General features: G+C 37.4%; 1 protein-coding gene and 1 long non-coding RNA gene across 3 annotated transcripts in view; one reads left to right on the top strand and one right to left on the bottom strand.

Annotated features, from left to right (window-relative positions):
- Nucleotides 1-1,405: 1,405 nt before the first annotated feature.
- NVL (nuclear VCP like) overlaps nt 1,406-22,282 on the bottom strand; it is a 42,805-nt gene continuing 21,928 nt past the window's right edge. For both annotated transcript variants that reach the window (XM_065833502.2, XM_071805950.1), the window contains exons 18-23: nt 22,179-22,278; nt 14,617-14,723; nt 10,466-10,542; nt 8,975-9,063; nt 4,543-4,613; nt 1,406-2,807 (exon numbers count right to left, since the gene is read on the bottom strand). In XM_065833502.2, coding sequence (XP_065689574.1) covers nt 2,763-2,807; nt 4,543-4,613; nt 8,975-9,063; nt 10,466-10,542; nt 14,617-14,723; nt 22,179-22,278 — 489 coding nt within the window. In that variant the 3' untranslated portion in view covers nt 1,406-2,762. The remainder of the gene's footprint in view (nt 2,808-4,542; nt 4,614-8,974; nt 9,064-10,465; nt 10,543-14,616; nt 14,724-22,178; nt 22,279-22,282) is intronic.
- Nucleotides 4,189-11,982, top strand: LOC139827528 (uncharacterized). The gene is made up of 2 exons (XR_011738181.1): nt 4,189-6,589; nt 6,648-11,982. It is a non-coding gene; the product is annotated as an uncharacterized lncRNA (long non-coding RNA).

Raw genomic sequence — 22,282 nt, 5'->3', positions numbered from 1 at the left:
CCAACTTCTGATTTTTCTCATAAAACCAAACCCTCTTGCAACCCACTTCCTCTTCCACTATCATGTTTTAAGGAGAATGATCATCAGATACTTTGTATGTTAGACATTTATTTTTAGAACTCTTGATAAGACTATATTATTAGTAGTACTTTGATAGTAATAGTGTTACTACAACTACTCAAATAGTATTTTCTCCTTACCCTTGTCTTGCAAGTCCTGTCTTGCTTTCTTGCTTCATATATACACAGGAATTATACCATTGCAAGAGGGGAAAGAAAATTCTTAGGTGAATATGTCAGGGCTTGCAGGACTTTACTTGTTCATAAGCTCATCAACTATGGCTATCCTGAAGTATGGCAGCAGGATTTTCCTCTATATATCAATAAAGGAGAAATCATTCATGTGGTTATTTTCAACTGTAAAGAGCAGCTTGTTTCCCAAGTATTTTTATTCCCAAGAAAGCATTACAAATATTTCTAGATTCTATCACTGAAGTTTTATCACAGACATTTCTTTTTATTCCTGATAAATTTTTCTATATAATTTGTTTTCAAACTAGTGCATGTGACAGGCAAGTAAAAACAGTGATGGCCTTTAGAATGATCATATCTAAAGGCAAAATGGCTGACACTTTCAAAATGGGTATTTTGAGGCAGCATTTATTCTCATGGGGCTTGGTTCTTTCTTTCATTGGTCAACTCTCAAATACTAAAGCGACTTGAGTGTGTTATTGCACTAAAAGGGTTCACAGCTTACTGTGACACAGTTGTAGCTTCCTATAAAGCAAAAGCCTTTTTATTTAAGAAAAGTGGTAAAAAAAAAAAAGAAAAAAAACAAAACAAAAAACCTGTAAAGTTGTAGAGCTAAAATGAGAAAAAGTTTATGTAACATAGGTGGTTCTTCTACACTTCTGTACATGGTATCTAGGTAAGGGACTATTTTAACTGATACGTACTAATTGCATTTCCTCACAGTAATGAACACACACAGTGAAACTACTCTGAAAAAAATGGTGATCCTTCATCCTGGCGTTCTGGGAATCACAGCAATTCCTGAAGCTCCAACCAACCCTGATTTACCATTACAAGCAGATGAATCATCATCTGCTTTATACACAGGGACATTTGTTAGTCACGTGGGCCATAATTTGAGTGACAGTCTCAGGCTTTGCTGGAAGAGGAAGGGACTATCATACCATCTTGTACAAAAATCACAGTGGTGTCAGTATTTTTAACACACAACTCTGTGGTGATGAGTTATTTGTAATAGCCTTCCACGTTTACTTTTGGGAAAATGTGTGAGATCTTTTGTCAGATGGCAATTCAGAAGAATGCAAGATATAAGGCACTATTTTCTCTCAAGGCAAGGTAAATCTTAAAGTTAGATATGACCCTGAACAACCAGATCTAACACATGGCAATTTATTTAAATGAATTATGATTTGAGTAGGAGATTAAATGATCATCTCCTTCTTAAATGTTAAAGTAAGTAGGGAAGGGATGCTTAAAGAATAAACGTTGCTTACAAAAACTGTTTTACTTTTTACATGGAAACTTCATTACTTCAAAAATGATTTAAAGTTTGACTTGCTGTGAAATTGGGCAGCAGAAAAAAAAAATCTATTTCCTTTTCTGATCCTTGACTGATGATTACAGTGCTTTTAGGAAAAGACTGATGAAAGGTAGGGAACTGAGATTAAAGACTTCTTAGAATGATGACAGTGGTAAAAAAAAAAATCCATGAATGCTTGTAGGTTTCAGAGATTACTTGGCTCAGTATCTGCCACATTTCAGTGTTTTGTTTTAACTCAGATACTTCCCAGTTCACTGATGTTGAAAGTTATGACCCTCTTTCAAAGCTGGAATTTCTTGTACTGGGGGAAGAAAAACCAAAGCAAACAAAAAAAAACCCCAAAGCACACACATGCAAAAAAAATAAAACCACAACAAACAGCTGGAGGCTCTTGGCTTGTTTCTTAAACCAGTAACATTTTTTTTGATTTAAGAATTTGAAATTTTTTGTTGTTGCAGATTTGGCTTTTTAAAATAGAAAAATTAAGAACCAGCTAATTAGATATCACTTAGTGTTTCAAGTGTTTCTTAGATGGCTGTTAAATCATAATACCATAGCACTTATCAGATTTCCAGACTTTACTCTCTCCTAGGTGGCTTCAAGACAGCTTGCCATCTGTGGATGGTTTCTTTTGTTAAGGTAGAGGGAAGCTGTTAGAAGTTCCAAGAACCTGTGTTAGCACAATCATAATGCATCGCTGTGTTTGGCAAAGGCGTGAGTCCTGGTGTGATAACATAGAGTGCAGCACTTCCCCAGTTCAAGTTCACTTTCACAGCTCTGTTTTCCCCGTGATTCTTCCAGAGTCCTTCTTGAAAACACAGCTATTTTCATTTACAGTTGGTAACAGTTGTGTAAACACTTGGAAGGGTACATCTTTCTGAGTGATTTCTGATTAAAGGCACCAAATATATCAATGGCATTAGCTTTTTAGCACTAAAAGCATTAATTTTTAAAACTTAAATGGTGACAACCAGGAAGTGTGTATTGTATCTTTTATTTTGCAAATAGTTAAATTAAGGATGGTTTAGAGCAGCAGGTTATGATGACTTTTCTTCAGATACAGTTTAAAAAGTTGAGAGATATTTAGCACAGCTTCTTTCCAACTTGTCTCTTGAAATCAGGCACAGGTATTACAAAACTCTCCACCAATGCAGAATAAATGTCTTCTGGGAATTGTCCAAGTGTATCCATCACCTGCATAGTGACCGATGCAGTTCTTCATACATTATTTGATCCTAACAGTGCCAAAATAAGAGGAAAAAATAATTCAGACAATGGCAAAAAAAAAAAATGTTTAAAAGTGACTTTGCTTGTATTAACAAAGTGAGCCACTAGTTATTTTTTAAAACATTTAGAAACAAAAGGCTAAACAAGGCAAAACCCTCACTACACTGGCTTATAAATGAGGTTTCTCCAGTGATAGTCACCAGTTATATGTAATTAACAGAAGCCTTTGGCACTGCATATTGCCACGTCAGGTACAGATTGCAGCCTTACTGAGAGGATAACCACCTGCTTTACCAGCTCCTGCTGCTGAACTGACACATCTAATCCTGCCAAAATGAGCACACAAGATCTTTTGCAAGTCTAACTTACTTAACTGGAACTGTTTCTTAATCTCTTTCCCTAGTCACTCAAAATGACAACTTTGAGGAACAGAATGTTAGAAACGTTAACTCCCACTGAAATAACGGGCTTCAGAACGTGATGTCTGTCTGTAGCTTTAAGAACAACTGATTTTGGTTAGTCTTGAGTCAACCAGTTAAAACAAAAGCAAATTAACTGGACTCAGAGATGCATATAGGAGGGAAGAGTTAGAAGCACTAAATTGGTGAGATGCAGCTTTTTGTATTTTCCAGTATTCACAGCAAGGTGCATGGAGAGCTTTTTCAGATTGGATTTGTCTAGCAAATTGGAAGTAGCATCTGGAAATGGGAGGGTAGTATCTTGCAATCCAAAACCACTCCAAAATACCTAACTGAAACACAGGGCTGAGACATGATATTTTGGCTGCCTTTGAGATGCAGAATGATATTTCTGGTTAAATCTAAGATCCAGGAGTGTGTCCTACCACTTAGCAGTGATTGCTGTGTCGTAGGAGACGTAAGTTTTTGTGGCTGATGCTTCTGAACTGTTTGCTTAGTGATTAGCAAAGGGGAAGAAAACAACAACCAGCACCATCTTTAAAGGGTCCTGGACCCAAAGGTCACTTTTAAATTTTAGAAAAGGTCACTGACCATCAACATACACTAATAACGAAAGGAAATAGTTAACTAGTTAACTTCTCTCTGGGTAGTGTTCAAAGTGAGTATATCAACGTATTTGGGCTGCAGTACACTCTTGGCAACACATACAGACATATACACAAAATCTCTGCAGCAATAATAATTCCAATATATCTTAATTTCTCAATTTTATTAATTAAAATGATAGAATAGCTTTCCTTTCAGTCATTAAAAAGAACAGACCGTGAGGAAACCTTTAAAACAAACGTCATTGACAAATGCAAAATAGTGACAAGATTGATAAGAAATGACTAGGATGACACGGTGTGTTTTACATCCTCTCTCAAAATGATGTATTTTGCACATTAGCAGAAATGGTTGAGGATCTTCCATCTAGGGAGGAAAAAAGGTGGTGGCAAGGTGTGGTGCACTCTAAAGACCTTTACATTTAACTGAAAACTACACAGAGATATGACCAGGACCAGGTCCATACCTAATATGATAAGCCCAAGGTGCTGTACTAAAAGATCCCCTTGATGGTGATCCATCTGCATGCAATGCAACATCTGCAGCTGCAAAAGGAGCCTTCAATTTCTGACCCCATAAAAAACATCAGGTTTGTTTAATGTGAAAACAGGTAGTGTCAGTTTGAAACACATGCAGGTATTCCCACCAGTCTCCAGCACACACAAGAGTACCCTCTCCAGGGGAGTAATGCATCTTACATACTTGAAGCTTATCTCACCTTTTTTGATACTGAGGATTTCACTTTCCTAAAAGCTTCTTCAAAGTGTTGACGGGAAATCTTGATTTCTCCTTAAAGAACAAAGCATAATAAATTATTAAAATTGCAGGCAAGTGGCAATCAAGTGATTGTTACATGTTATTTCAAGGCAGCATTCATGAAATCTTAGTGCAGGTGCTAGTCAGTTGGATAAGATCTAATTCAGCAGTGTTAGGAACACCTGAACTCCTAAATTTTATGTAGCCTCCTATGATCTTAGGCAAGTTCTTAATCCTTCCATCCCTTGCACCAAAGACTACTTACATGTTTCAGAAAGTTATTTTAGGTATAAGTGTTCCCACCTGCAGACTGAGAATTTCATTCTCAAAGATGCCAAGTTTACAACTCCAGTTGGAATTCAAGTCCCTTAACCCTCCTGCAAGTGAATGCCTCAAATCCTGCTGCTTCCAGTTCTGGGCTTTATTTTCTGTACACATTTAATATTAAGCTTCCCCTGCAGAGTACTATTTAGTAAGTACCTAGAAAACATTTTTTGATCATTCCAGTTCTACTACAGGATGCTTCAATTCCTAAATAATTGACTTGATGTACTTGCCCTGTCTGGCATTACCCAGAAGTGACAAAAGCTTTCACTTTTACAACTCCCTGTGTTTAGGTTCATGCAAATTGCCTTTTTGACCTTAATACAGCTATCCACAGTAATTATTCCTAACCATAATCTTTTGAACAGTTTTTTTTGGTATGCTAAAACATAAGCATACCTCAAATATATAATGGATTCTTCTGTTCTCCCAAGCAAGTGCCTTGTTTAATCTGGACTTAAGAATCCCAAGCTGTTACTCCTATCCAGATTCACTACAATGCTAACATTATGCACAGGTATCACATATGACAGAGGGACAAAAAGTATGTCTTTAAAGTCAAATTGCTGCATTTTTAAATGTTTTTAATTACGACAGTTCTTGCTTCCACAGATAGGTACTGCTGCTACCTTTGCATACATATTTGTAATGTGAAATGGGATGTGCCGACATGAAAAAACTGTTAAGATACCTCGTGAATACATTTGATGTTGGAGTTTAACAAAATTTCTTCTGCTGGTAGAGCAACAGACTACACAGCACATGGATGGGACTAAATGAAGATGTACATTTAAAATAGCAGCCTTTTAACTTACTTCCTGATGGAAACATTACTTCTAGTAAGAAAAAGAAATTTAATATGTTCTTTCATGGAAGCCAGATTACTGAGTCATCAAAACTCCATAAAACAATAAAATGAAGCTATGAGGATTTTGCTTTCACTTTTTTTTTTAAGCCTGTAAATTTTTAATCACATTGTAAAATAATATATCACGTCAACTATAGGGAGGGAGGAATGGGAAATGAGAAAATAGCATTAATCAGCATTAATCAGTATTGTTACGGATGTGGTTATCAGAAAAAGTCAAGGTGAAACAGTCAATGACGCTAACGTTAAGAGTATTAGCTATGGCTAGGTAAGCATACTCTTACCTACTGCTAGATAAAGTAGTTTACCTCTCACTGAAGGTACATTAGGCTACTTCATGGTTACTGTGTGATAAAAGCAGGCACAATGCTTGATACTGTGGAGAATTTAGCTGCCAATAATCTATACCATGGCTACTTGCATTAACAGTTTGCCTTCATTTCAGATGACACAACCATTTAGTCTGCATAAGTAGATATGGATGCTTTATTATTTAAAACAACTTATATTAATAAATTAATGATAAATTAAAATAATGAAGTATATCAACAGGTGTAACCTTTTAAAAATAGGACTAAGTACTTTAAACACCATTCCTTTTTTCCCTATTATATTTACATAGATGAGTGAAGGATAGCTGGTTCCCTTTCCTCTTAATTTGAAAATACCAACAAGGACCCGATCTAGCTTTACAAATGGAACTGCAAAGAGAAAGAGTTTTAATTAAATCTCACTCGTTAAATCACACTCTTAACTGCTGTAACAAGAGGTCTCATAGACTCTTTGCTTAAGAAGGTCAGCTTTACAGACCGTGCAGGTGATGTGGGGTCACTGGCTATCTTTTCAAAAAAATATAATATACAAAAAAACCCCAGGCTTGGGGATAAGGTCATAGTTGAGAAGGTCAGTACATTCTCTGCATTTGTCTTTGCAGCTGAAAGTGTCAAGCAATTCTCATACCCTATACATTCTTTGTAACTAGATCTATTTGAAATAAACATACAGCAAGCATTAAACTAAAGCAGGTCAGTTAGGACGTTAACAGTACAGACTTGTTACAGACACCTGAGGACTGGGGAACTCCAAAGAATTGTAGGAAAGATCCTTCAGTGGACTGAAAGCTGAAGAAATGATATGAAATACGGCATATGGCTTATGAGGATATGAAACAGACAGCAGAAGGGTCCCACTCGGGCACTGGTGCTGAAATCAGTTTTATGCAGCATCTTCATCAGGGGATTGGAAAAGGGGGCAAGAAGTGGAAACTCCAAGTTTGCAAATGATATTGAACACTTCTGGGCAGTCAAATGCTGGGCCAATGATGAGGAACTCCAGAGGGACCTCAGAACTGCATTTCTGCCCAATCTTCATTAGGATTGCCCTTCTCTTCCCCCAGACAAACTGCAGTATGTGGCAGCTCCCAGACCACAGTGACCAACCTGATCAGCTCTCCTAGCACTGTTCAAGGTGGAAGTAGGATTTATGGATTGTTACAAGAAATATCACAAAAAGGATACCTTTCCATTTCACTATAAAAAAGTCCCTTCAAACAAACCACTCGAGTGTTAAAAAAAACCACACCCCTTGAATTTATCCCAGAGGGAAAACATGAGGTATAACGAGGAACTTTCGACAGTTATTACAGGACAGAAAGGAGCAGCCCTGATCTCAGCCGGGTGATGTCAAAGTACTGACTGATAAGGACACGCACAGCACCCACCGACAGGCACGTACAGCACGTGGGAGAGGAGTCGGTTGTGTTGTGCATGTCCTGTGCTAACACTGAAGGGAGAAATTCCCGGTCCACACACACAGTGCCCTTACGAAGGCAGAAATGAACAAGGTCTCAACTCAGAAACCCCCTTACGCACTTGGATACCAGCCAGGGCTGACACTGTGGAAATCCAAACCCAAGGACATCCCCAACAAGCCACTGCTATAAACATGCAGATCACACTATGTATATATTATGGGAGTTGCTGGCTGCCAACACATGTGTACAGTAAGTGCTCAGGCTGCAATCCTAAAAAAATGTTAAGGCTGAATTCAAGTGCTGAACATCTTTGAATAAAGCCCGCTGTGTTAGGGATAATTACAAAACCAAACAGGATCATTTCTGTAACTTCCATCTCAATTCAAGAGCTTTCTGCATCTACAGCAGGCAAAATGGGTAACCAAGTCATGAGACAGTGAAGGTTTTTATAATTTGTTTATTTTCCCCCTCTAAATGGATGTCCGAGTTACCTCAAAACAAGAAATACAAACACCCTGCTCTGTTAACCTACCGCTGTTAAAAACCAGATGAGACTGGATATGTACTAGATCAAAAAGAATGATTCAACGCCATTAAAATTCCAGTGTGGTTCTTAGAAATCAGAGGTGTAATTAAAACCTAATATATTTTCCAAGGACACAGTCTGAAAAGTCACAATTCCTTCTTAGCTTTGCACTTTGACGTAAGGGTAAAATAAAAAACAAAGTTACTTGGAAAAAAATCTAGCTAAACACACATTTCATATAAAAGAGATTAAATTTCCAATTACATTTTTCCTATCTGCACCGAAAAAATAATCCGAAAACCAGGAAAATACAGCTTAAAACAAAAGTGCAGAGATATGGAGAGGGCAGACATTGTACTTGAAACAATGTATAGCTCCCTGTTAAAGTCCTGTCAAGAGTCACTGGTGAGCTAAACACCTAAGATCAAAAATGGCACTCGTGTTTTTGTAGCGCCATTACTGCTTGCGGCGTGTGTCCAGTTACACAATACAGTTGTGTGCCAAAGGTATGGGATCGGTATGTGTGCGGTTACAACTCTGCTCAAATCTGCAAATAAGCCAGTATAATTAGTCTTCAATATTTAGGTGAAAATTTGGCAAAAACATGTTCACTCTAGTATATAAATCGTCAGTTTATACCACCATTTCACATAAACTTTAAGGTTACAAGGTTCAATCCTTTTAGAAAAACAATTTATGCTGAACCTCCAAGCATAATAATTTTTTTCTGTACTCTCCCCTATGTCTACTTCAAAGATGCTGCTGTGTTCTTGAAACAAATCTGACTTCATTTTTGTTTGGCTCAGAAGTCATCCATCATTTTTTTGAATACGCGCACCTTTATGCTTGTCTTGAACCATAAATACTTTACATTCCATTAATCTTCTCACTGTTCAGTTAAGATTTGTGTAAAGCTTTCTTACCTTTCTTACTTTTAGTATTCTGCAGGGCCATGTCCTGTCTCAAGGCACAAATTGAAGCCTCACGCACTAGAGCGGAAAGGTCTGCCCCTCTACAGGTACAAACAGAATAGGGTATTTTAGAATAAATTTCTCTTGTCTTTTGCTGACAGCATATACAAAGGTAAGATGCTACAAATGATGGTAAGAGATGGGTTGTGCTGTCATAAAGGTTCATCTTAACAAGAACACTGGAAGAAGTCCAAGGACTACCCAGTGCTGCAGCATTTATTACGGAGTGACATTCTCCAAATTTTAGCCACATAGTAGGATCAAATAATGAGCAGTAAGGGAAGACGCAAAAACCCACACAGCATCCTTGAAAATGCCAAAGGATTAATATTGTGCCAATTGGTGGGAACATGATACATTTTTTGGTATCAGTTTTATGAAAGATTCAAATGGAATCACTCGTTATTGCCTTGCTCAAAGCTGGATCAACAGTTAACATGCTCTTAAAATAACAGTATCCACAAAACATGGTCAGATCAGTCTCTCTAAATATTTGTTTCCAGTTGCCAGCTGTTGAACTTTTCACAAGCCTTCAAACTGGTGCAATTCATTGAACTTAAGAAAAATTACACAATTAACTCCCCATGCTTCATTTGGGGATGCTGGGAATACTGCTGTATTTAAAAAACAAAACCCGAAACCAACCAAAACCCCACCCCACAAACAAAAACCCCCAAACAAATGAAGCCCCAGCCCAAAACATTACATAACAAAGAAACCCCGAAACCACTCCACCTCCACCCCCCACAAAGTGATGAAAGGGGCAGAGAAAGAAAAATACTCATCTTTCCCAACTACAAAAAAATGACAAACTGAAAGGTGATAGCCTCCATTTCTAAGATTCAAAAGCAATACTGTGACAAGCAGCATGTCATAAACTTTTTGAATGCCAGAAAATTCATTAATAAATCTTTTAGTAGATTAAAGCTTTTTGAAATTTTGTAGAATGCCATTTCAAATTATGCTGACAGATGCGGTTGTCAAGCTTTCCCAACAAACACGTCCAAAGCACAAGTTGCCACGGGCCCTCACGACTTTGTGAAACACAGGGCTTTCAGCTGTGTGACAGAATGAGTTGGTTACGGTTGTTTCACCAATTTCCTTTCATTATCATTGTTGTACATGGGTCCACAATTTAAGAGGGCTCTTTTATCCTCTGATTATGCAAGAATTATAAAATAAACCCACGCAAAGCCAAGACTGATCTGTAATTAGAACATGAAGAGGACTATTCCAGATGAAAAAAAAGGCTTTGGCTTCCCTGTACTCCTAACCAGCTCCTTGGAAAAAAGCACAAGCAAGAGGAACAGCATAACAGAAAAGGCTGAAAAACCCTGAAAGTTAAGACATCCTCTTAATAATAACAGAACCCACATTATCATGCATCAGAGGACTGTTGGCACTGCAGATTAAATAATAAAGTCACAACTAGAAGATACTCACGTATAACAATCACAATGTTGACTGAACGCAATTTCTTCAAGGCTTACATCAATATCTAGTGGAGGGCGGGTGCCATCCTAAAGGAGTTGAGACAATAAAAAGAGGAAGAATATGTTATTTTTTACACATGTCCTCCCCAAAGTAATGCAGTTTCATCAATCAGGAATCATATCAGGGTCTAACTAATTCCCTGAAATATCTACAAATCTTAATGCTGGTTTTAAAATCAAACTGACAAAAAGGTCAACCAGCCTTAAACCCATTTAATTATGAAATAATAATGTTAAACTTTTAACTTCCCATCAACAGATTAGATTTTCCCTAACGAAATGATGGCCAGCCTATCACAGGGCATTAGTGCTGCCACTGTTCCATATGCAGACGTGCCCTCACCAGCTGGTGACATGAACAGCATTGGTCAGCTGAACTTCCTGGAGCTGTATTATGTGTTGAAATCAAATAGCTAAGCAATAAGCACGTACATTTAGTCTTGTCACCTTTAAGATTGAATTAATTGTATATCTTTTATGTTCTAGACACATATCTTCAAACTTAGCAGTTTTCCATTCTGGATTTCATAAAAGTTTACACTGTAGACATTCCTATAGACTTTTTGACACTACTCTTCCATATCCCCCCACAAAGATGCCAGAAGCAGCTTCTTCCATTACTATTTTTGCATCTCCCATTGCACCAAATACTGAACAGCACTATAAATTATATTTGAGGCTAGCCCACAAAATATTTCAAACACTGTAAGCATGGAGATGTGACTGCAGACAACAGTGAAGTAGTATCCATAGTACAGTGATTCTAGATGTCTAAGGTACCAAACAATACCCGAGTTCAGACAGGACGCTTTTTGATACAACTGATATATTTCTGACAGAAACTCATTTGACAGAAATGCACAAATTTATGTAACTCTTTTCCAGCTTCTTCAGGTGAACTAATATACCACATGTCTACAATATCTTCAAGAGGAAAAAATAAAATGTATAGGAACTGGCCAGTTAAAGCCCTGGAGTACTTAACAGACAGGAGAATAATCAAGGGCTAGGCAGGGTAAGGGAGCAATCCTGAACGAATGTTTAGTAGAATACCACTTAGAGAGGTGAGGAGAGAGAAAAAAACATACAAAGGAACAGCCTGATTTTGAAACATCTTGAAAGGAGAGACTTTACACTGGAAACAAGGAAGCCTTGTACAATTTCATACGGGATATTTTAGTAATTGCTGTAGAAGACTGCAAGCCAGAGAGACACTGCTAACAAGAAATGTTTTACCTATTGCTTTGAGTAGCAACACACGTTGGACATTTTTTGAGTGGGACGATCTGCCTGCTCTGAAGAGGAGCTGAGCAGTACATACAGCGGAGGAGGGGGCAAAGCCTGCAGGAATGCAAGTACGCTCGTCACTTAAACATGTGAAGACATGTTTGTCTTGCATAATTAATATGCAATTTGAAATTGACCGATTTGTATAAGTTAACTGAAATAAAACTCTTTCACAACAAAGCTTCAGCCTAGGTCTGGGCTGGCTGTCTTCCTTACATCCTGTTCCTCCTGCCAACACCCTTTTCTGCTCCTCATGCTGCCTTCGCAAAGCATGCGTGTTTTCCTTTAGCAAAGGCTCTCAGTTTCCACATCCTGTGCATGTATTCCTCAGGGATTGCTGAGAATGCACACCAGCACCCAGAAACCATTCACATCTGCACCAAATGTTTTATCAAGCCCTGAGCACATATTTAAGCAAGTGTTTCTGTACACAGGTGTTTTTTAATTTCCTTACCTAGAATGCATGATGAAGTCTGACAAAATAAAATATGTCAATTAATTTAACATATTTTCTTTCCACGTTCTTCTTGCAGATAACTTCGATAAATTTTTAAAGAAAGTAACAACCTATTTCTTGCTCTTAACACTAGAAATACAACTCTTTGCCTAGCTTTATGAGAACTCTGGTAACTGCAGAAGTAGTGAAGTGAGAACAGCACCAGTCTCCTCATGGAATGAACACGGAAACACGCAAGGGAAAGATTAATTCAGAGAGTGTTTTTATCTCATTTCTGCTGGCCTTTTAATTAAGAGCTGAAAAGAAGACTTAACACCTCATTCACTACAAAGATTTGTAACCAAAATATTAAGACTAGCATGCATAAAGTATGCATGGAAGTGTCTGGTATTCCAAACATAAAATGCCCTGATAAGGACAGGATCCACAGAAACAGAGCTGGTAAACACTACACAATGCATTGCTTATATCACAAGGACCATAATCAGATACAGCCACAGCAAAGATGGTTTGTCAGCAGAAGACAAACACGCTCTGATAACAGGATAATGACGAGGTAGGAACATCACATGTGGCACTCCCCATGGTGTTATCCCAACAGGAAGTTGGGCTGGAGCCACAAAGATTCCCAGAAGGAAGCAGCAAAGACACTGTTCAGCAACCTCACCCAAGATTTATGGCAGCTGAAATAAACGCCATTCTGAACGGTTTGATTCTTACAGAGTATCTAGAAAACCTCCAACCCCCAGTTTGCCATTGCCAGTCAAGAGGAAGCCAAGAGATAAAGTGAGGACTCAGCTTCTTATCACACAAGTGATCCTGGCCCCACCACTTGGATGCACGTCTTGGTGACCACATGTAGCTGTGAAAGCGGGAGCAGGTGAAATTAAGAGAGAAAGTGAAGAGAGAGTGAGATAAGTCCGTTTTGTATAATACCACCTTCCCCTCTCAGGAAGGCTTTGCTGCACTATTTTCCTACCCTACTAATTGCAGTGAGGGCACCTGAGACAGTTACAAATCTCCTACAATTCTCCAACTAAAAATTAGGGCAAGCAAAAGCTCGGTTAAAAAACAGAGCAGATGGAAACTCTGCACCGAAATCATGCTCTGTTCAGACAGTCTAGGGACCAACACTTACTGCCCACTTCTTCCAGAAGAATGAGGTTGTTTGTATTAAGTTAGAACATATAAGCCCAATTTTTAAAGAACGTTTTGAGTTATCTTTTAAAATACACTGGTAAAATAAAAGATGTAACTCCTTACAGTATGTTTGAAAAATTATTCACAAAAGTTACACTCACATTCTCTCTAGGTCTTATAAGAGGCAGCCACCTTCAGGAATAGGATTCTAAACAGTTTTAACTGAAATATTTTAATAAAACTTATAAAAAATAAAATAACCTACTGCTAACATCAAATGGGAGCACACTTGCCTTTTTTTTTTCTCCATGAAATAATACGTAGAACAAATGAAGGGAAATCTAACATCCTGAATTTGTAATGAGAGCCTGACTTTTCAACACCTATTTTGGCATGCAAGGACATGCCTGAACGCGATTAACACAACACAACTTTATGGTTACACAAGTCTGAATTACCTTTTTTTTACAAACTTGTTAAATAATTTTTGCCACACTTTTTGTAATACAGCAATATCTTTTCTCTGTAGTGAAGACTTTGTCTCCTTTGCAGCTCAAAAATAAAAAACCCTGATAGGACATCTGCTCTTAACAATCAGTCCTGAACTACTGGAAAAAGCAGGAAATATCTGAGTAATTAATAATGCTTTGTATATTAAAGCCTTGACTACTTCTCTACTGTAGTTAGAGAAATGCTCCAACAGAATTCTATAAACCAAATCTCTGAAGAGGCAGAATGTGCCAATAACCACAGGGAAGACACATAAAGTCTGGTATTTTATGTTGTCACATTTATGTTGACATACAACCTCTATCACCACAAGCTTCCTTTGATCCTAAAGGCAAATAAATGTCACAATTACTGTTGAGCAAATACAGCTGGAGCTAGTGAATCATTTTGGTGAACGTGTGGACCCCTCCTCCCCCCCAAAAAGCTTACAATACATTTCTAGGCCCATTACTCATGCAGATAGGAATCTTTTCATTACATCTGTTCAAACTGTGACTATAAAGGCAGCAGTTTATATATTGAGCAGGTTTGCTTTACAAGATTTATCAGCCCCTTGTAGTCTTAGAGCAAATTTAACAGCAGATGTGGCTGACAGTTTATTTGGATGACCTCACGTGTTTCACGAGACAGGATCCTGCAATTCTGTCAAATTTAATTTGCATCATTCCACCAAGCTGCAAGATAAGGATTTATTTCCAAATACTCACTTTGGTGATGGTCTTTAAAATAGCAAGTCGATCTTCAGGTGGTGGCAAACCCACATAAAGTGTTTTATCCAGTCTACCAGGACGGAGGATAGCTGGGTCAATTATATCTTAGGGAGGGGGAAAGAAAAAGAAAAAAAGATTAAATTATCCAGAAATAAGATACACCCTTAAAGTGTTCACATGAGAAGGAATATGTGCATACTTGTACCTAGATTCAAAGAACCATTTGTGTTGTGATGTGACGCTCAGACTGTAAAACAGCCAAATGAAATAGTTTCATCTCTGTCAAGTAGGAGCCTCTGTTACCTAGTAATTATGAGCCATCTTTGAGCAGATGTGGCTTAAATAACAGTTTCATCTCTTCACAAATGAAAACCACTCTGTCTTTGGAAATACAATACTAGAACATTTTTACTGTCAAGGCAGCATGGTCAAGTGAGGAATTTGCATTAATTCATAACAATGGAAAAATGCTTCCAGTTCTATTGGAAGGATCACCACTTGTATTAACTGCTGGAAATCTGCTTGAAAAGCAGTGTCAAATTAAGAATAACAAGTACACAGGGTCAGTCATAAGCATCTATATGTAAACTTAATTTTACTAGTCACTTGCATTTCTACTTCATATTCGTTTTCTGAATGGTAAAATAGGAAACCCATGAAAACACAAAACAGAGCTGCAAAGTACAGAATTTGTTTCCCAGGAAGAACTACAGACTCCAAACTTCATTATGTGTGGAGAAATAAGAAACCAAAATAATCACAGATGTTTCTAGAAAACAATTCAAAGCTTAAACGTAACAGAAAAATCCAGCAGCCTTCTAGCACCACAGGCTTCAATACAAAACTTCCACAAACAGTAAGTCAGGAGATAAATGCTAAGGATAGATAGAGACAGGGTACATAACCTGGGAAAGACCTCAATTCCTGTCCCTGTTTCAGCCTGGATGATGTTTCTAAATGCTTCTTGATGCCCCATTTCTCCATCTACCAAACCCGACGATAGTTTTACTTGCTCTGTTTCACTAAGGGGTTCTGATAATCCATCTACATACTGCAGTAACGTGAACAGCAAAGTCACAAAAGCACCCACAGGGGATATGATGAAAACTGTACTTTTAATGCAACAAATTGTTTTGAACTCCGAGTTCTGTACATGTTCTAGGTAGCTATTGTAAGAACCTTAGCAAAAGCAACAGCTGAAAGTTCCAGCTAAGAGTTAAGGACTCCAAACAAAGCTGTCAGCACCCTTACAATCATTACATCCTCTTGACAAAACGCAGCTAACTGTCAAAATACATGCATTCATGTAAATTACAGGTGAAGAACTGGGGAAAGTTAGGCTGTTAATCCTTACTGTATGGATGTTCAAAAGAAAAAAAATAAATAAATCAACCCCCCAATCACCAAAACAATAGAATGGAACCACAGTGACCACTTTTTTGCAAATGAAAAAAGTTTGCTTAACTCTGTCAAGACTTCAGTTACCTGATCCTACCACAACAGAGTTTTGATTAGCTTTTTAAAGATGTGCATGGCTTCTTTCAAGTTACTCTCATGCTTAAAGGACAAAGACTAGAATGAGAGACACATACATTAAAAATTGTTCCACCCTCTCTTTCTTGGGCAAAAGCAATTTTCTTCCCAAGATACAGCAGTCATTGCCACAGGCACCTACATAGGCAAAAATCAGCTATTCCAAATGTGACAGGAATTATGAGAAGAAAAAAGGAAGAACTTGATGCACTAATTTAATCCAGACCAGATGAAACAAGGGTTAAACAGGATCTGTACCACGGCAGACCCAGATCAAAATATCTTTTTAATATGTCTGTGCATAGTGCTACATGATACTTTATCTTGCTCTTGGCACAAATGCACTGACCTGGTTATTGCGTCTCTGCGGATGGAAGTCTTGCCACAGTATTGAGATGACAAAGTTTGCTCAACAGATCAATTACAAACATCAAACCAAATACTTGCAATACGGACTGTATGACAACACCATGCACTTGATAACTTCCCCCTTCTAAAGTTTCAAAAGCTCTTTCAAAATATTAAGCTTTATATAGAAATTACTGTTTCCATTTTGCATGCTGAGAATATGCTACTTCCTGTGCTATTTGTCTGACACTACAATGTTAGTGATCTGGTCTGAAGATACATTTATCCGTTGGTATGTACAGGATTACATTGTCTATATTCAAAGATTTACCTCAACTCACACTAACTCAATAACCTGCAGCACTGGTAGTTTACAATGAGAGGATCATACCCAAGTTTAAAACACAGACCTCCACTCCCCATCTCCTTATGAGTCAATTCAAGTCACGTAACACAGAAACTAGTATTTCCTCATTCGTCAAACTCATTCATTAGAAGCACTTCATATCTGTTTAAAGATTTGAATAATGCCCCCGATTTAGGAATTTCAAAGCATTCCATCCCTGTAAGTCATAGTGTTCCCTCCATATCTATTGTCTTAAAACTTTACATAAGAGAGTCAACTGATTTTAGACATATTTAACATTTTTATGAAATTAAGGTAGTTATCACAGGTATCTCTTTCAAAGTCTATTATCATCTCTCAAGTTGAAAAGTGAATCACGGAAATGTAGTAACATACAACACTTCTTTTCCAAGTAGTTGTCTCACAGGGAGAATACACTTCTATTAAGAGAAATGTCTAGTTAATAACTTTTTGTCTTCGTTTTCTCACGTAATCAATGGTGTTGACTATGTCCTTAGAAGACAGTAGCATTTTAAAAAAAATGGTAAAATTGCATAGGATGACATTTAGAGTACATCCATTTCTTGCTTTGTTTTTAAAGGTTAAAACAGGCACCAGCCTCCAGAGAATCATGTAATGTTTCAGTTGACTAAGCCGCCCTCTAAACTATGGCAAAATTTCATCCACCTGATTAAATTCTATTGAAAATATCCCTGTGTGCATCCCTATAACGTGACACTCTACTGTCCTATAATAATATGTTAGTCTCATACTTGTTTCCAGCTGATTATTCATGTCTTATCTCAACTGTATAAGAGTCAATGTTTACAAAAGTTCAGTGCGTACCAGCAACAACTGTTCTTAGTCCATCAAACTTCTATAATCCCTGCAGCTTTTAAAATCATATTTGAAGTATACAAGATCTAAGTCCTCATATTCATGATGTTCTGGAATGCAGGCTCAGAAGACCTAAAAGGTTTTCTGAGACTCCAGATGAACATTGCAGCAAACAACTTTCCTCCCACACAACAAACAAACTCCACTAAAACTACTGTGAAAGATACATACCATGTAAGGGCTGGCAAAATGCAGAAACAGAATTTCTGTGAATTAGAATGACCATGAAATAAATTGTTCCATGCCTCACATAACGGATGTTTTTCTTAGATCTTATCTTGCCTTTAATTCAGCACCATGTATAAACAGGTATAAACATAACAAACAAAAAATCCAAACCAAAACTGTAACTATTGTCAGAGACCGAAGGAAAGATTATTTTTCTTTTACTGTGTTTCAAATCACGTGGTTCAGGTAACAGCTCTAGAAAACTAACCAACTTGCTAAAGAAAAACAGAACTCACTGAAACTGGAACCATGCTCCGAGATAACAGTAAAAGTGGAATTTTGCTGTAATTGATTTTAAAAAGCTAAAAGCCATGAATAAAAGCAAAGACATTATCAAAATTGACATCAAGCTTAAATCACTATCAGTTTATCATGTTTCACTGATTTCTTGTCTTCCTCAGGTTACACACCGTTGTTTAGATCCCCATGGTAATGCTGGCAAATTTAGTCTCAGATTCAGGGAAGGAAGTAGGACTGAAAAAGAATATAATTATTCTGACCCATAAGGTTTCTAACATTTCTGCCCCCTCTATTTTTTTTTTTCTCCTCTCTCTTTAATGACATTGAGTGCTTTAAAAGTCTAATCCTCTTCAGACAAAGTTTGACATTGATTCTGCATTTAAGTGGAAAGAGATTGAGTTTGGAATACTGCACCCTGCTAATTTAGCACCAGTCAAGAAAGATCTACAGGGACTTTCAAAGTCACTGAGTAAATCCAAAAACATTAAAATGTCCCACTTTTAAGGACAGATAAAAGGCTTATTTCAGCACTGACAGAATATAAATTACCACTTGCAGATTGTATACAATAAATGAAGGAATCAATTTAATGTGCCTGCCTTTTTGGCAAAACGGGAATTAAAGTGTTCCAAGTCCTTAAACGCCATCATAAAAAAAGAATTGGGCAGTCTTCAGCCCTAGCGTACTCAAACCACCACCATGTCACAAGAATACCTTGGCACAGGTGCTAACACCTCTCTAGAACAACTGTGCCAGGAACAGACCTTGATGCCAAAATGGCTTGAGCCACCACTACCCTACAGCTAGTACTGTTATTCTTTATAATAATAATATTTTTATGAGAGAAGACTCTTCTTTTAGCACCACACTCTCATGAGACTATAATCCTGACAACATACCCTAATGGTTATGAGCAGTAACAACAAACAACTATAAAAGCTACCACGCATACAACCACTCTGAAAAAGAAGCATCTTGCAAAGCCATTTTCTCTCCTATTAAACTATACTAGCATGGATTAAAAAAAGATGACACTTCAGAACATTGGCCCAGTGCAAAATATCTGCTGGGACACATGTTGTTTAGATTTATATTACACAACTCCGTTCCAGCACCTCTATTCAAAATAACTATGACAGAAGAATCTTTCATACAAATGTCAGACTTCCAAGCAAAAGAGCTTTTGAGGCACCACACCTTTCATTGTTTGCAGGCATAATTTAGATATACCAGCCAGTATAAACTACAGGTCTCTGTGCTCCTCTTAAGAACCCAGCCCACACTAGCAGAACTTGATTTGGGGAACACTGCCTCTCTTCCTAACCCCCACGAATGCTGAGTAAACTACACAAGAAAAAAATCAGTTTCCCCAATTTAACCACAACTTCAGTAAAAGTTGTTCTGATAAAAGCTGCATCAATTGGAAACTGTGTTTCTTCACACTGATAAATGCAGATATCACAGCAAAAGTTTGTAGTCTAAACGCATCCCAAGTGTTACTCAGACGCACAGCTGACATCCTTGCAAAGCAAGAGATCCATCCTATCAAAACCAGCAAAAGCTGGATGTGCCAAGCTTTGCCATTCAGCATAAAAGGTATTTTATTGTGTTGGCAAAACAAGTCCTTTATCAAGATACAATGCATTTCCATTTACAAAATTTGCGGATATATTTCTGCCCTTCCATTTGACAATTACATTGTTATCCATAGCTTTGCATTTTCTTTATGTTTGGCATTTTTACCTCAAATTCACTTTTTTTCACCAATGTCACTGGGTAGCAATACATCACTGAATTAATGCCTTAGAAATTTCCCAGCTACCCTCAAACATTATTTCAACTTTCATTACTCAGGAAAGTTTTATAATTTTAATTATTCTGGTATGGTAAAACAGTACATCTACCACTGCAGCTGAGCAAGCCAACACTGACTTTGCAAAACTGAAAAAAAAAATCCCCAAACCATTACAGAGGTATTTTATACCAACATAATGGTAAAACTGCATCCAGCATAAGGCTTACAAAGGGATGGATTAACCATTGCACAGATGTCTATTTCATATATGCATGAAAGTAAGACCCATAAGCAAGTACTGAATCAGTGTAAATCTAAACCCAGCAAAGCTGGGAATTAGGACAAACCTGCCACACACAAATATTTGTATCTTGAAATCAGCATCTGAGCAACATTTAATCTAAACTGGCCCTTGTAAAGCTACTAAATTAATTGCACTTGGCTGCCTCTAAGAGTCATTAACTCAGAACAGTGTCACATACACACACTGGCCTCAAAAAGTCTTCAGATGGCAGAGCTGAGGTGGCACCGCAGAATGACGAGCTGAATGTTTCCTCAAGTATTGGAATGCTCACTCCAAGCTACCAGTAGGAGATAACAATGAGTTTACTGGCGCCAGCAATCAGATATGAAGCCTTTGAGAAACACTAATAAATAAGGCTGCTTGATATAAATACTTTCATTAGCGTAACTCATGTAGTGAGAGATCTCTTTCCTAAGGTAACCAGAGGACACTGGAACCAACACCCTTGGTACACCCACCTGTACCTATATGTAGATGTGCTACATTGTATAACCTTATTCTCTTTTCTACATTGCATTAGATAGGTCAGAATCACAAAGCTCATGCCAGGAAAATTCACAATTTTAAATCAAATAATTTCTACAAGTAGGTATAGATTTAAACATCTACTTGTTCATACTTCACCATGTAGATGGCTTGATAGTCTGCCATGGTGCAAAGAATTCAAGAGACAGCAAAATTTCCTCAAAATCTTTGAATTTTTTGCCTGTTGGAAAAAAACAATAGCACCTCATAGTTGCCGCGTTTTGGTCATTTCAGATAACATTTTCCTTAGTCTATAGGACCCGAGCAATCTGTCAAGTATTTTAACTTTTTCATCTTCCAATTTATATCCAAAGTAGCTATGCTGCTATTTTTCCCTGTTAAGCCATGTCTCATCAGAATTCTACATCTTGTCCTTACTTAATACATGTAGGTATGAAACAACTAACTGTGTCTTTCCATTACCAGTAATTTGCCACATACACGCTCTAAGTGCAAAGGTTCTTTCCCAAATTCTGGTACCTACACCAGTGTGATTTTACCATGATAGGCTAGTAACCCTGTATTTAATTTCAGTTGCAATATTCAGAAAAATGCTCATAACCAAGGAAGTCCAACATCTTAATGCGTATGTTTCTTTCTATACTGACAACAAATTACTTCTAACTCTCACCACCTAGACGGAGTTTAAATTCAGGAAAAAACAAGTTTCTTGCTATGTATAAAAAAACCCACAGGACTTCTCTGTAATACAGAAAAAAAAAAAAAAAAGAGGCAGAAAGTTGTTTGTAAAACGTGATGTTTGTAAAGTAGAACTGCAAAAACTACCAAAAATTGAAGAGCCAGCAAGGCAGCACAGACAGCTGTCAATATCAAAGTCTGACAAAACATAAGGGAACAGCAGAATAACCTCAGGCTGAGCGAATAGAGTTTGTAACGTGAAGCCCAGGAAGCAAAAGATAAGCAAGTGAAAAAGTAATTTAACAAAAGACAGATACCTCAAGGGAAAAAAAAAAAAAAGGCAGAAAAGTATAAGGTTGCTTTGGATAGAAAATCAATGCAAGAAGCAAAAAATACATAATTTATGTTTTAGCTTTCTCTTGTTCTTTTATGTTCCAAGAAGATAAACCAAAATCCAGTTAAATCAAAGGTCTTTCAAAGTATTTTACAGCAATGGTATCAGGTGCTAATTAAGACATTTGAAAGTGTCACAAAAATGTGGAAGAGATTAACTGATCAGAGGAAGTTTGGATTTGAGGAAACACTGTAATTTTAAGTAGAGAGTAAGGTTAATCATAGAATTCAAATATGCAAGAACACATTATTTCATTAGAAGAGAACCAAGGTTGTCTGATTTCTCTTGTTTATAATTTTTGGGTCCTTACCTGGCCTGTTTGTGGCAGCCATAATGAAAACCTGCTGACGATTCTCCAGACCATCCATCTCTGTGAGTAACTGGTTAACTACTCGGACGCTGGCTCCTGACTTT

This window comes from Patagioenas fasciata, chromosome 3 (genome assembly GCF_037038585.1).
Source record: "Patagioenas fasciata isolate bPatFas1 chromosome 3, bPatFas1.hap1, whole genome shotgun sequence".
Classification (NCBI taxonomy): domain Eukaryota; kingdom Metazoa; phylum Chordata; class Aves; order Columbiformes; family Columbidae; genus Patagioenas; species Patagioenas fasciata.
The sequence above is the reverse complement of the archived record's forward strand: the minus strand, read 5'-3'. Positions and strand labels throughout refer to the sequence as shown.